At 40.3% G+C, this 12618-nt stretch overlaps 1 protein-coding gene across 3 annotated transcripts in view; it reads right to left on the bottom strand.

Moving 5' to 3' along the window:
* EIF2B3 (eukaryotic translation initiation factor 2B subunit gamma) overlaps positions 1 to 12618 on the bottom strand; it is a 98544-nt gene that overhangs the window by 84892 nt on the left and 1034 nt on the right. For all 3 annotated transcript variants that reach the window (XM_071750298.1, XM_071750300.1, XM_071750299.1), the window contains exon 3: positions 10408 to 10547. In XM_071750298.1, coding sequence (XP_071606399.1) covers positions 10408 to 10547 — 140 coding nt within the window. The remainder of the gene's footprint in view (positions 1 to 10407; positions 10548 to 12618) is intronic.

Genomic DNA, 12618 nt, shown 5'->3' with positions numbered 1-12618 from the left:
CAGGATGTCCCCTCAATCTGAAATACACCACCAATCTCGCCTCATCAAAAGATGGATGACTTTTTTTTTTTTTAAAGACAATCTGTAATGTGGAAGAAAAAAAACAGAAAAGTCTAATGCGGGAGCCAAGGGAGTCTCTTCTAATTTCTTGGATGGCCCTGAATTCATCAGGTGAGGATATCTTAAGGCAATGTGGATGCCTTCGCATACGTAACCTGTCAGCATCACTGTTTATCTTCTCAAAGAAAGCTGGAAGAAAGATGCCAGAAGCTGGGGAGGAGACTGAACCCTGGTCCCATCATAAGGCTCATCCTATGCATAGTATCAGATGGGATCATACAATGAAAACACCATTTGAAGTTATCTTTGTATCTCAAGAACTGCCATCCAAAATCAATATTTTTTAATTTGCATACATATAAGCTAGGAACAGGAAAGATATTCAAGCCTGGAAGGCATCCTGTCTCCTCCCAGGAGGAAGTCTCCTTACCTATTGCTTAAACTGACACAAGGGGTGGAAAAGGGTAATTTACAATTATCAGTAACCATAAGCAGAAGTTTAGAGATGAACATAAGTTCATAAGCTTATTAAGAATGTTTTCAAAGCAAGACACTAAACAGTGAACCTTCTGCTCTGGAACATAAGCTTTGCAGTCCACATTTTCCTTCTGGTTCTGACTAATGCAATTTTCTCCTACTCACACAGTACTCCAAAAATAACTTTCCCAGCTTCTTCCTCCAGCCACATCACCCTTCTTCACTGGTTCCATTTTCTGTCAAATCAACATCAAACATAGATTATTTACCCTCCTTTAAATAGTCTATACCTTTCGTTCACCATTCAGGTACCAAGTCTATACCTGTCCTACATCCATAAAGCATACCAGCTCTATTACCTACTTGTATCTTTTAAAGGACATGGTTTTAGGCTCTACTATATTTTAATTTTTAACAAAAGAAGCCTGCTACCCTTAAACTCACAGAAAACTGACAATTATCAAGCTACCAGTATGCTGGAGCAGTGGACTGATATGCTGACACATACTATCCTGTCTTGCTAGGCTCCCTCACTTGGGTCAGGCATTATCTCCTGGGCTTATATCCAGACCTTAAGCTTGCCACAGAGGAGACTTTCCCCCTCATCTAAAATTATTCAGAAAACATCCACCATCACTCACGAGATCCACGATGTGAACCTAAAGCTCAAGGGAGCATCCCATAACCCAAGCCCCGAATTTATCAGTTCATGAAGGATGAACCTGGCAAGCTGAATTCTCCCGTATGAACAAATCTCTGCTTCACAGGAAAAAGAACTCCAGAGAGAAACGGTGCTCTCCTCATCACTTCTGTTCCTGGCAGGCAAGTTTCCAGGACTACCTGGACAGCAGCACTACCAGACCTGCTGCACAGCTGATATTGGACTCCCCCTCACAGGAACAGAAAGGAGAACACTGCAGTTGGGCTCCAATCTCCCCAGCAGCAGCGCAGCAGGCTTGCTGCCAAAGCCCAGAGCTCAAGCCCAGGCTTAACACTTAATGTAAGCAGAGCCTTAGGCAGTCAGGTGCTGTACTCATACAAACAATAATAATAAAAACGAATCCTAATGGAGCTCAACTAGCTCAACTTGAAGAGAAAGAAGGCCTTTGCCCACAGCCTGCAATTACCTAAACAGCAGATCTCACAGCAACACAACAAAAAGCAGGCATGACTGGATTCAGTAGCTAGAAATCAGTGTTCAACATAGAAATAAAAGGCAAAGTGTTTTAAAACAGAGTAAAATATAATCTTCAACAATATACATAAGGATATAATAGACTCTTTATCTACTCAAATACATAGATAAAGATTTGCTATCTTTCAGAAACACATCCACTAAATCACTCATAAGTTTTGGGGCTAATAGCCCTAATTGCTACGTGCAAATTCCCTTACAGCCCAGAGGATCATAATGGTTCCTTGCAGTCTTAAAACAGACTATAAATGAAAACTAAGACATACACAGCCATGTGTCCTCAGGAATCTTTCTGCTATTCCACAGGTAGTATCAGCATGAACTTAAAAAAAAAAAAAAAAGGTGTGCAGTTTTTTCCAAGGTCATTACACAAAACCCTGTTTCAACTCTGCTCCAACAGAAAAGCCAAGTGCTAATTTGCTCCACAAAGCACAGGCTCAACAAAACCAGACACAGTGAAACACAGCTCAATGCAAGCCTTAACTGTCTCTACGTGCATGAGGCCGGATTAGCTTTGTCCAAGTGCTTGTTGCCTGTGAAAAAAAAATTAAAAAATCATGCTATGTTACATAAAAGTACTGTTTCGAACTGTTGACTCATATATCATCCCCCATGCAATACTATTTTCTCCTCTGTCATCCCTCCACTTTTTCCAGTGAAACTTGGTCTGCAGCAACTGGTGGTGTGAGAAACACATTGTGGAAACTTCAAAACCTCCACTGCTTTTTCTAGCAGTGGAGATATTCAGATTTGTCACCAGCTTCCCACAGGAGCTAACAGAACATTCTGTGGAAGAACAACAAAATTTGCTTCAAGAAAATCTGAATGCATAATTGTTTTTCCCGTATCAGCACAAAACTGAGAAAAAAAAAACAACTACATAACCTATGTGTATTTCTCAGTTAACACAACAAAAACGCAAAATTAAATTCCAGGCATCCTGCAAATCCACTGATCCTCACCATGGCTTTCATCAAATTAAACAGTGACAGAAAAACAGTACTGACCAAAGTGACAGCCTCAGTGATAGCCTATGCTGTTCACAGCACCATCTTCCTATGATCAGCATTACACCACTGTACCACACTGCAGAACAGATGCAAGGAAAAGCCCTCTCTTGCACAGTAACTCCACAGGGTGACATTTGGCATCTGCTCTCTCCTGCTTTTCCCAATAACTTAACTACATGCTCTAGGTTAATGCACACAAGTGTGTTTGATCTAAACAATTCCATTTTCTGTTTTGAAGGATGCCTACTCACTAAGAACTGTCACTGGTGACAGAGTAACTGATATCCCACAACTGCCACGAAAGGCCCCAACCTCCAGTGAGGGAAGGGCTGGTAAAATGCACAAGTTGAAACCATGACTGCAAGAAACAAAGCAAAAAGACTTTAGGCAGCAGGAAAGCAATGTTATCCAGAAAAATTAGCAAATAAACCTCACAAGTTTGCCTCCTCACAAATCTTGCCCTACCTGAACCCAAGGAGACCTCAAGTCTTATCAAGAAAGGCCAAGGGCATTGCAAATTACAAGCAAAAAATTATTAAAACATCAAACTTTATGGTGACGAAACATTTGAAATAAGGACATCATAAATGAACTCCAGAGAGACCCCTACACAGCTCCTGCTCCATGGAGTTCAGGGTGACACTGACATCTTCACCTTGCCCCTTATTCCCTCTTCCAGGCACAGGGACACTTCTGTTCTCAAGGCTCACACACAGAACAGGGCTTTGGCCTGTCCTCTGACAGCATCAAGGAAAGATGGCAGCTGGAGGACACTGACTTTTTTTCCCCCATGCTCTTAGTATTTTACTGTCTATGGAAAGAAGACGCACAAATTAATTTCATACAGACTTTTCACTTATTTGAACATTCATTAGAGAACAACTTTTGAAAACTGTCAACTTGAGTTTGACTTATTAATGTAAAAGGCCTCCTATGCCTGATAAAATGAGATGATAATAAAGACATTTAACTCCTCTTTGCTTCCCTGCACCAAAGAAAGTGTTTTTAAAGATAAAAAGTGCAAAATGTTTTTTGAAATTACTAAAACTATTTTTCCCTCAGCATAAGTAATTTACAAATGCATACTTTAAACAGGAAAAATCAAGGATGATTTACAAAATTAACAGTAACTTCTACTTTACTCCCAACAAAAGAAAACTAATAGTAGTGCATACAAAGCAGGAAAAGACTTTTATCAAGACACTTATAAGCAACTTATTTCAGCTATATACATGTACAAAGAGATTACTATGTCTGACTAGGCTGAATTTCCACAATTCATCAGAAACCATATAGGGTCTAAATGAAAACATACACTGTAATACAGGAGAAGTGCCGACAATTAACTTCTACATGGACACGAGAGGTACTGGTTAACAGAACAAGCACAGGCCTCAAGTTGCCAAGAGGGAAGGTGAAAAGGGTAAGGATATGCAGTGGGAGATGCAACAATCAAAACCAACAGGCATCTCAGGTCTAGGTCTGTCAATGACTCTTCTTGCAAAACACCTAAGGTCTTTACATATTTTTTTGTCTGCATGTGTAATAGAAGGCATCCTCTATAGCCAACAATGTGCAGAATAGCAAGTGCCCTAATAACCACTCTTGATCCTAACTTTAGAGTGAATTGACTCATTCAGAGTTCTTTTTAACACTGAATAGCATTCCCTGGCAACAAAATAATTAATTTAATCAGCCACAGTCTTCTAAATCTGAGTAACTTAAAAAAACCCCAACAACAACAACAAAAAAAAACCAACCAAAAAACCACAACAACACATACAAAAAACCCACCCCAATGGTTGAATTCTCTAGCTCTTACTCTGCCAGGAAAAATAAAGATCAGAGCAAAGTCCTGAACACATCCATCAAGTACAGAGTCAGACAGTGCTGTATCATTCCCCCCAGCAACACTGCCAGTCTGAGCACCTGCCAGTGTAGCTGCTTTCTACTGAGACAGTCAGCTGTGCTGTGGGAATGGGACTTGGGCACAAAATCCACAATTAATTTTGCCTGGTGCCTCAATGGTGGCAGGTTTCAGAAGTAGAGAATGAAACAAGATGCTACATACCCTGTGAGCTGCCCCCTGATACATCTGCTTCTCCCATGCAGTGCTAACAACAATGTGAATGGTGGAACCAGAAAAAGCAGAAAGATAGCAGCTTTTATTTGTATTTTAGACACTTAAGTAAACATTATTTTCTGACAGGTTTGCTGAAAAAAACTGACCACTTCTTTTACTATTTCAAAATAGATTAACAGAATATTTAATTAAGTCTTGCTCAGAGAGAGACCGTGTCTCTTACAAATTAATTTGGTTTTTTACTTTCACTGACCGTACAAAAAAAATTGTAACTATATCTTATGGGGACTGAAGTTTTTCTTTCCACGCTCACCAAACTCTGCTCAGCTGTACCAAAGGATTCAGATTCCACCTTCCAGCCGTTACAGCAAGCTTACTTACATCATGTGTTTGGAAAGGAGATTTTTCAACAGAGGAAGTGAAGCGCTTAGCCGTGCCGTCCAAGACTCCACGGATCAGTGACCCTCAGCAGCACACAGACCACCACCGTGACATCACACTTTCCACAACATGGCTCCCAAAGATGTACATACCAAGAGAATCTGGAGTTTCAATCTTTGTTTATTTGTTCAAAGAAAGTTGGTTTTTCTTCTTCTCCTTTTTGGTAGCTTTTTAGGGTTTGTTTTGCTTTGCTTTTTAAGAGCTGCATTACTTTCAAATCTTACTTTTTGAAACTGAGAAAACCAGGTGGACCACCTGAGACGAAATGTTTTGCATGCAAGCAATCACCAGTGATAGCAGCAGAAGACATGCTGATTAATTCACACCATATTAGTCAGGGCTTCCATTAACACAACTAAGGGCTCATCGAGGAAGGAAAATGTGAAATTGTTCCATTGCTGTTACTCTGCTGGAACACCACATTTTAATCGCTGGCTGGAGTATAGTTGAGTGACACAAGGGAGAGAAATGCTTAACAGAAAATGAAAATATAGACTCAGTGGAGACAAATGCTTGATCCAGGCACACCCAATCCACCTTCTGCTTCAGCCTGAAACACATTCATGATTTAACCAGGTTTCTCAACCTGCTGCCTGGAGAGGCCCCAGCCTGGGAGGTGGCGACAGACAGCAGCTGTGTGGGCACAGTAAAATTTGGCAAAAGAAACAAAATGGTTAAATTTTAGAGACACCTAAATTTCAGAGGAACTAATTTGTAAACTACAGTGTCACCTCCCACTTTTTTTTTTTTTTTTTTTGTAATCTACAATAATCCACAACCCACAAAAAGGTCTGCAGCAGTCTGGTGAACGGTACAAGCAGGTCACACAAACACAGTTCTCAAAGAGGTTTCCTTACCCAGTTTGCCTCCTGCCATTCCAGGTATCACACTACTCAGCTTATTTAAAAAAAACAAACAAACAAACAAAAAAACCCAACTCAAAAACAAACCCCCCACCTTCTTACTCCAGTATAAAGTTAGAGGATTTTTGTCTTGATTACTCCTTCTGGAAGACAGTTTCAAAATCCTATTCTGCACCTATTAAAACCTTTCTCTAATTTTCAGCCTATGTTTTTTTAATAACAAATCTAAACCCAGTTCTATTCCAGTCTGAATATTTTATCTCCTTTCGTAGTGTGTTCCATATTTGATGCATTTTACTTCCACACCTGTGCAGTATTCCAGGCAAAAAAAAAAAAAAATCTTCCTATTGCCTTAAGGAACACTATTAATTTATCATCTCCATTAAAAAAAGTAATTACTTGATACATTATTGTCTTGTTTTACCTTTCCTTCCTCCATCAGAGTGGCTGCTCACCATCACCCTCATTCTACTAGTACATTATGCTGCTACTGTGCTATACCATGACAGGCCACTGCACACATATTTAGCATACTGGTCCCGTGAGTCATCCAAAGGATGTCTACTGAACTGCAAGAGAATGCCTTTAACAATGGTAGTAGAAGTCAAATAAATAAAGACATATACCAGGACTGAAGACATCACAGTGCAGCATACTGGAGGGAATAAGTCTACTAAAAAGCCCCGCTGGATATACCAGAAGACTATATATTTTGACTTGAAAAATGTGTGTCCAGCAATACCAGCAACAGAGGAAAAGCCTCCCTGAGAGAGCCAAGGGATTTTGTTGCATAAAATTTCACGAGACCTCAGAAGAAGTTAGCTTTTAAAAAGGCTGTCACTGAAAGACAAGCTGCCTACAAAACAAAACCACATCACCTCCAGCCACATGCAGCAGACAGCACTTGCATCTCTTCTTTTCTAGAAAGAATATCAGATATCACTGCTGAAACTGTCAGGACTCTTACTAGTTTCCTTATTATTCATATTGAACTCATTTGAATGATCCAGCCAGTGCTGCTTACCAATCAAAACCAGAAACAGGGTGATATGTTACTGAGGAGAAAACAATACATAATTAAAAAAATAAATAAAACCCACTTAGGGACTCCCTTCCACACTGCTCCCAACAGCTACCAAGCTCTGGATGCTAAAAAAACATAAACAGAAGCAGGAACATGGAAGTTATCAAATTACACCCTAGCACATGCTCAGGCCCACCTGTAACATCATCCTTAGTTTACAGTGCCATGCTGAACATACTGTTTTACTAAAAATACCAAACACTGATCTCATTTAAAACCTCTATAATCTTGAAACACCATGTATGAGGAAAACAAAAGACAAATCCAGAGCAAGTTTAGTGTTTTCTCATAATCTACAGAACAGGTATTCAGTCATTGATGCTCAGGGCCTTATTAAGCCATCTTTACATTCAAACTGTTTGCTCATTTGTACCTCAGAGAAATTTACCCTTTAGAGAATCTGGCTCTTACGAAAGCAAATCATAGAATCATAGAATCATAGAATTGGCTGGGTTGGAAGGGACCTCAGAGATCATCAAGTCCAACCCTTGATCCACTCCCGCTGCAGTTACCAGACCATGGCACTGAGTGCCACATCCAGTCTCTTTTTAAATATCTCCAGGGATGGAGAATCCACCACTTCCTGGGGCAGCCCATTCCAATGTCTGATCACCCTCTCAGTAAAGAAATTCTTTCTAATATCCAACCTAAACCTCCCCCAGCACAACTTAAGACTGTGCCCTCTTGTCTTGCTGAGAGTTGCTTGGGAAAAGAGATCAACCCCCCCCTGGCTCCAACCTCCTTTCAGGGAGTTGCAGAGAGTGATGAAGTCTCCCCTGAGCCTCCTCTTCTCCAGGCTGAACACCCCCAGCTCCCTCCCAGCTTCCTTTGCTCTCATGAACTTCTGAACAACCAGGAAAGAGTATGACTGGGAGTCAGCTGCTTATTACTGTGAACCAAGACATTCAGTCTTACCTATCCCCAAAAATGCCAGCATAAAAAAGCAATAAAATTATGAAAAGTACCTTCCCTCAGCCCTTACAGGCTTTGCGCAGATGTATTCTCTCATGCTACTAATGAATGCAATTCTGTAAATCTAATCTCAACATCTAATCTTTACAGTATCCAATTTCATTAACCAAGGTGCAACACAGCAAAAAGGCCTGCTATTGCAAGCACAGCGAGCAGCAATGCTGCCCTAGTGGAACTCCTTAAGTCAAATGTCAGACAAGGCAGCAAGTCATGAGAGTTTATGTTTTACAGTTGTTTTGACATTTGTGTGCATCTCAGGACTCGCGATCGGTTCAGCCACTCTCAGATGTATTTCTTACTGTGCATTTGTAATCTTGGCTTTACTCCATGTCACTTGCACTGCACGCAGGCAAGTTTTCTATACTGTGCCATGTTACCTCCTTTTTATTGAGCATATTTACTCTCCTGTCTGTGGGCAATTACTTTAATTTGTGACAAATAAAGTTTCGGCAACCAGTTTAAACTTCTCATCAGACTTTTGGCATGGGTTGCAAAAAGCCTGCCAGCAAACTATGGCCACAAGCAGCAGCTGTTTTCACCAGAGCATTCTTCACTGAGGTCCCTCTCCTGCTATGCTGTAGACACAGCCAGCATACTGAAGCTTTTCAGCTACCTCTTCTGTGTAGTTCTCTCACCTATATCACGCAAGAGAAGGTGGACCCTGTAAGAGGTGTACCAGTGGTATGCATTTACTAGAGGAATGACTCCAAAATACACAGTGCAGAAATCTGCCTTAAAACTTAGTATAGACTTATTTCTCAAATAAGGGACCACTTTGTCTTCTCTGGCTAGACAAGACGTGGAATAAAAAGGGCAGAAGCAGTTGCTGCCATTCACGCGTGGTACCTGACTGAAGAAAAATTTTGTTTTCCAAAACTACCATACATCTTCTCTAAGCCTCTTTTTTTCTGAAAAATAAACAGAGGATCAACACTGCTGACCCTGAAAACAAAGTCCATTTTCTTACCATTACATACTTTATTGTTGTCTCACAGGCCTTTCACTAAGCAAACTTGCCTGGATTACTAAAAACAAGGACACCCAGATGGCTGGAATGATTGCTGTGATCACGCAATAAAACTGTAAGGTCAGGGTCACAATCTGAAGTGCAAAGATATTTCCTGACTGCATTCATGTACTTAAAAACTGCTGCCAAACTGAGTTATGACAGAGTGTGATTCTCCATATGACAAACACGTTCAGTTAAAATGATTCTGTTGATTTGCTTTTCCTCTTTTTATCTTCTCCTCACACCCTGAATTATTTCAGTGCATTAATTACTTGCTGAATCTCTGCAGTGTACCACCTGGACGCTCACACTTCCCTGGAAAGTTTACTCTTGTCTCAACTGGAGTATTTCTCTTGGAAATACACAGCTCATTTCACTGCATTTTTTTGCGTTCAAAAAGAGCCTGAAGACAAAAAGACACCTCAAGACTGAAATGCTCCATTGATGTTCTGTTGCAACCTTTATTTAAACAGCCAGTTTGGCTAAGATGGACTAAACAGACAGGGAACAAATTGGAAAGATTAAGTGTATGACAATGACAAAAACAAAATTCCATCTGAGACCATGGCAAGAGCTCCAAGCAGCATTTCTGCCTTACATGGGAGTGTTTTAATTGTCCAACTGGAAATTAAAATTCTATAAACTGTCTTATTAGAACAGCAGCCCTTTATCACATTTGGCTACTGTTTATCAGAGAGCTTACCATATGACCAAGCCAGAAGAAGCACAGGAAAAGCAGAAAGCTGAAGCACAAAGCAAGTCACTTGCCTAAGGGTGCAGGAAGGCCTATGGCAGGACCAAGAACAGAAGCTTCTCTAGATATCAGTGTGTTGCCTCAGCTGAGACAACAGAGAACATTTGTGCAGAATGCCCCAAGCACTAACTGGACAACAGTTATCCTGCATTGTATCAAAAATTGTATTAACAAATACAACTGTTCTATGAACCTGCTAGGAAGCTAACACTGACTAAGAAGCAGCAGTGCCTAGACTGCATCTACTTCAGTCCTCCTCACTACCAGTTATAGGAGTTTAAAGTCTTTGTTTGAGGTACCCCATGAGATGACATTTAAAAAATTCAGCTCTTCTGAAGATCAGAAGGGTATTCAGTTAACCACAACATCACCACATGGAATAGGTCTTAAAGCATGATGAAAAAAATATTATTGTAAACAAATGTTTTCCAGGGAAATTCAATAAAAAGACAATAATACCTTAATTTTCTGGTGAATATGCCTCAGGGAATCTGCAGTACCCATGTCCATGTTGTCACTGATGCACACAAAATCCAACTTCATTTTTGTGTCCAGGTTTAACATCTTCTGGATTTCCTTTCTTGTAATCACAATGACCTCTAGGACAGGCAGAAGTGGGTTAAAATCAAGCAAGAAGTAATAACATATTCATCACAAACAAAATACATTCACTGTTTATTTACAAAGCCTGATGGAACTGCAAAAAAGCTTGAGTAAGGTATCTTGGTTCTACAACAAACCAAACAAGTTCTTTTGGCAACAGTAACTTCTGCAAAAGAGAAACTCCTACTGTATATGAAAACTATCTCTCCTTTTTTGTGTGGATGTAGGGTTGTTATTGAAAGGGACACATGCAGGCGAGTGGCACGAGTTACTGAGATGGAACGGAAAAGTCTTTTCTTGTCAGTCAGTGACTTCAAACCCCAAGTCCTCAAGCAGATCAGTGAGACCTTGCATTAATGTCACCAACGCTCCAGAGCTTTGTCTTTTGTCCACTCTGATCCCATATAATCCTCTGTGGACAACACCACCAAGCACAGTATTACAATACAATGGCTACACTACGTCTCAGCACCAGCTTGGCAAGAGAGTGGAATAACAGGTGAGCAACAAACTCAGATCTACAGAAGATAAAAGGTAAATGCATACTTGAAGGATATCAACACTGCCATGAAAGCATATTTTTCAAAATTAATAATGTGAGAATAGAAGCTCTGCAAAAACAAGACTGAGAAAACAAAACAGCAAAGAACTTTTTGCCCAGATGACAAGAACGGGAAGGAAAAACAAGAGCCAACCCCTCAAAATAAAATATCTCACCTCACCAAAAAAAACCCAACACCATAACATCATACTCCACATGGAGTTTTAATAGAGAAATATGGGAAATAATACAGCCCTCTGCCTAGGAAGCTCCTGTGGCAAGATGAAATAAATGTGCATGGATCAAAACTGAACTCATCCTCAATCTGGTAACAGAAAAGAGGAAAGAGCTGTAACCATGAGAATCATGTGGCAGCTCAGTACCAGAGACAGGTGAGGGGTCCCCTCCCACTCCCATACTGAATGTCAACCTGGATTGAAAACAGGCTGAAGAACCAACAACAGGCACTGAAAGCACACCTTGAACTGAGCAAAGAAGTAACTGATGGAGAAGGATTTGCTTTCAGGTGGGAGTTATAAGCCCACAGCTCAGCATAAACCTGGTGAGCTGAATGAAAGTCTCTAAATATTTATTAGGAGAGATGAAGCACCTGCAGCTGGGACAGAAGGACGCTGTGAATCAGACTGGGGAACACCTCCTTACTAATATAAGCAACTATGAGGAACTAAGACCTCCAGTAACACTCAGAATTATTATCCAGTGAGAGAATTCACACCACTGGAGTATTAACACAGAAATGTACAGTTTGGTCAGGGGGTAGAAGCAAGAGTGATGGAGAAAAGTGGCAGCTTTTGCTTACTGAAGTTGCATATACAGCCCTGCATGTCCAAATTTTCATAGAGAGTAGCTGAGCTGAAGAGCTGTATTCAAGAAAGGAGAAAGATCCAACTGTAACACCACCTACTAGTGGTCAAGAACATCAAATAGAAATGGTTATTTTTAATAGCTACAAAGAGTGACACAAAGCACAAGACTGGTTACAGAGAAGCTTTTAGCTGCCCATACCCATAGCACAGATAAAAGTATGACCCTAGGAAAAAAAAAAAAAAAAAAGAAGAGATAGAACAGTTAAAGAAAGCAGATCTCCACAACCAACAGGCAAAAAACAATTCCATGGGGAAAAAGTTCTATAAGATTTCTTAATGAAACAAAATAAAAGCAAGGCCTTAAATTTGTTATTTCTTTTGTCTCTTCACGCTGAAACAACAGGAGGTGGCTATGGACAAGCATAACTGATCTTTACATCTTCATAGAGAGAAGCAGAAGTCAGGAAAAAAACCCACATTCTCAGAATGAGGTATAGAATAACCACACTGTCACACAGGAGAAGCAAACACAGAGAAGCAGAAAGGCAAAGGACAACACAAACATGAAAAAGCAGATTCATGAAGTGTCAGGAAGAAGTTTTGTCAGTAGAGGAGGAAGCACAACAGAAAGATTTGGTTCACCACTCAAAAGACAAACAAAAACTTAAACTCAGAAAATATCAAATAACTTCACCACGT

This window comes from Heliangelus exortis, chromosome 8 (genome assembly GCF_036169615.1).
Source record: "Heliangelus exortis chromosome 8, bHelExo1.hap1, whole genome shotgun sequence".
Taxonomy (NCBI): domain Eukaryota; kingdom Metazoa; phylum Chordata; class Aves; order Apodiformes; family Trochilidae; genus Heliangelus; species Heliangelus exortis.
The sequence above is the reverse complement of the archived record's forward strand: the minus strand, read 5'-3'. Positions and strand labels throughout refer to the sequence as shown.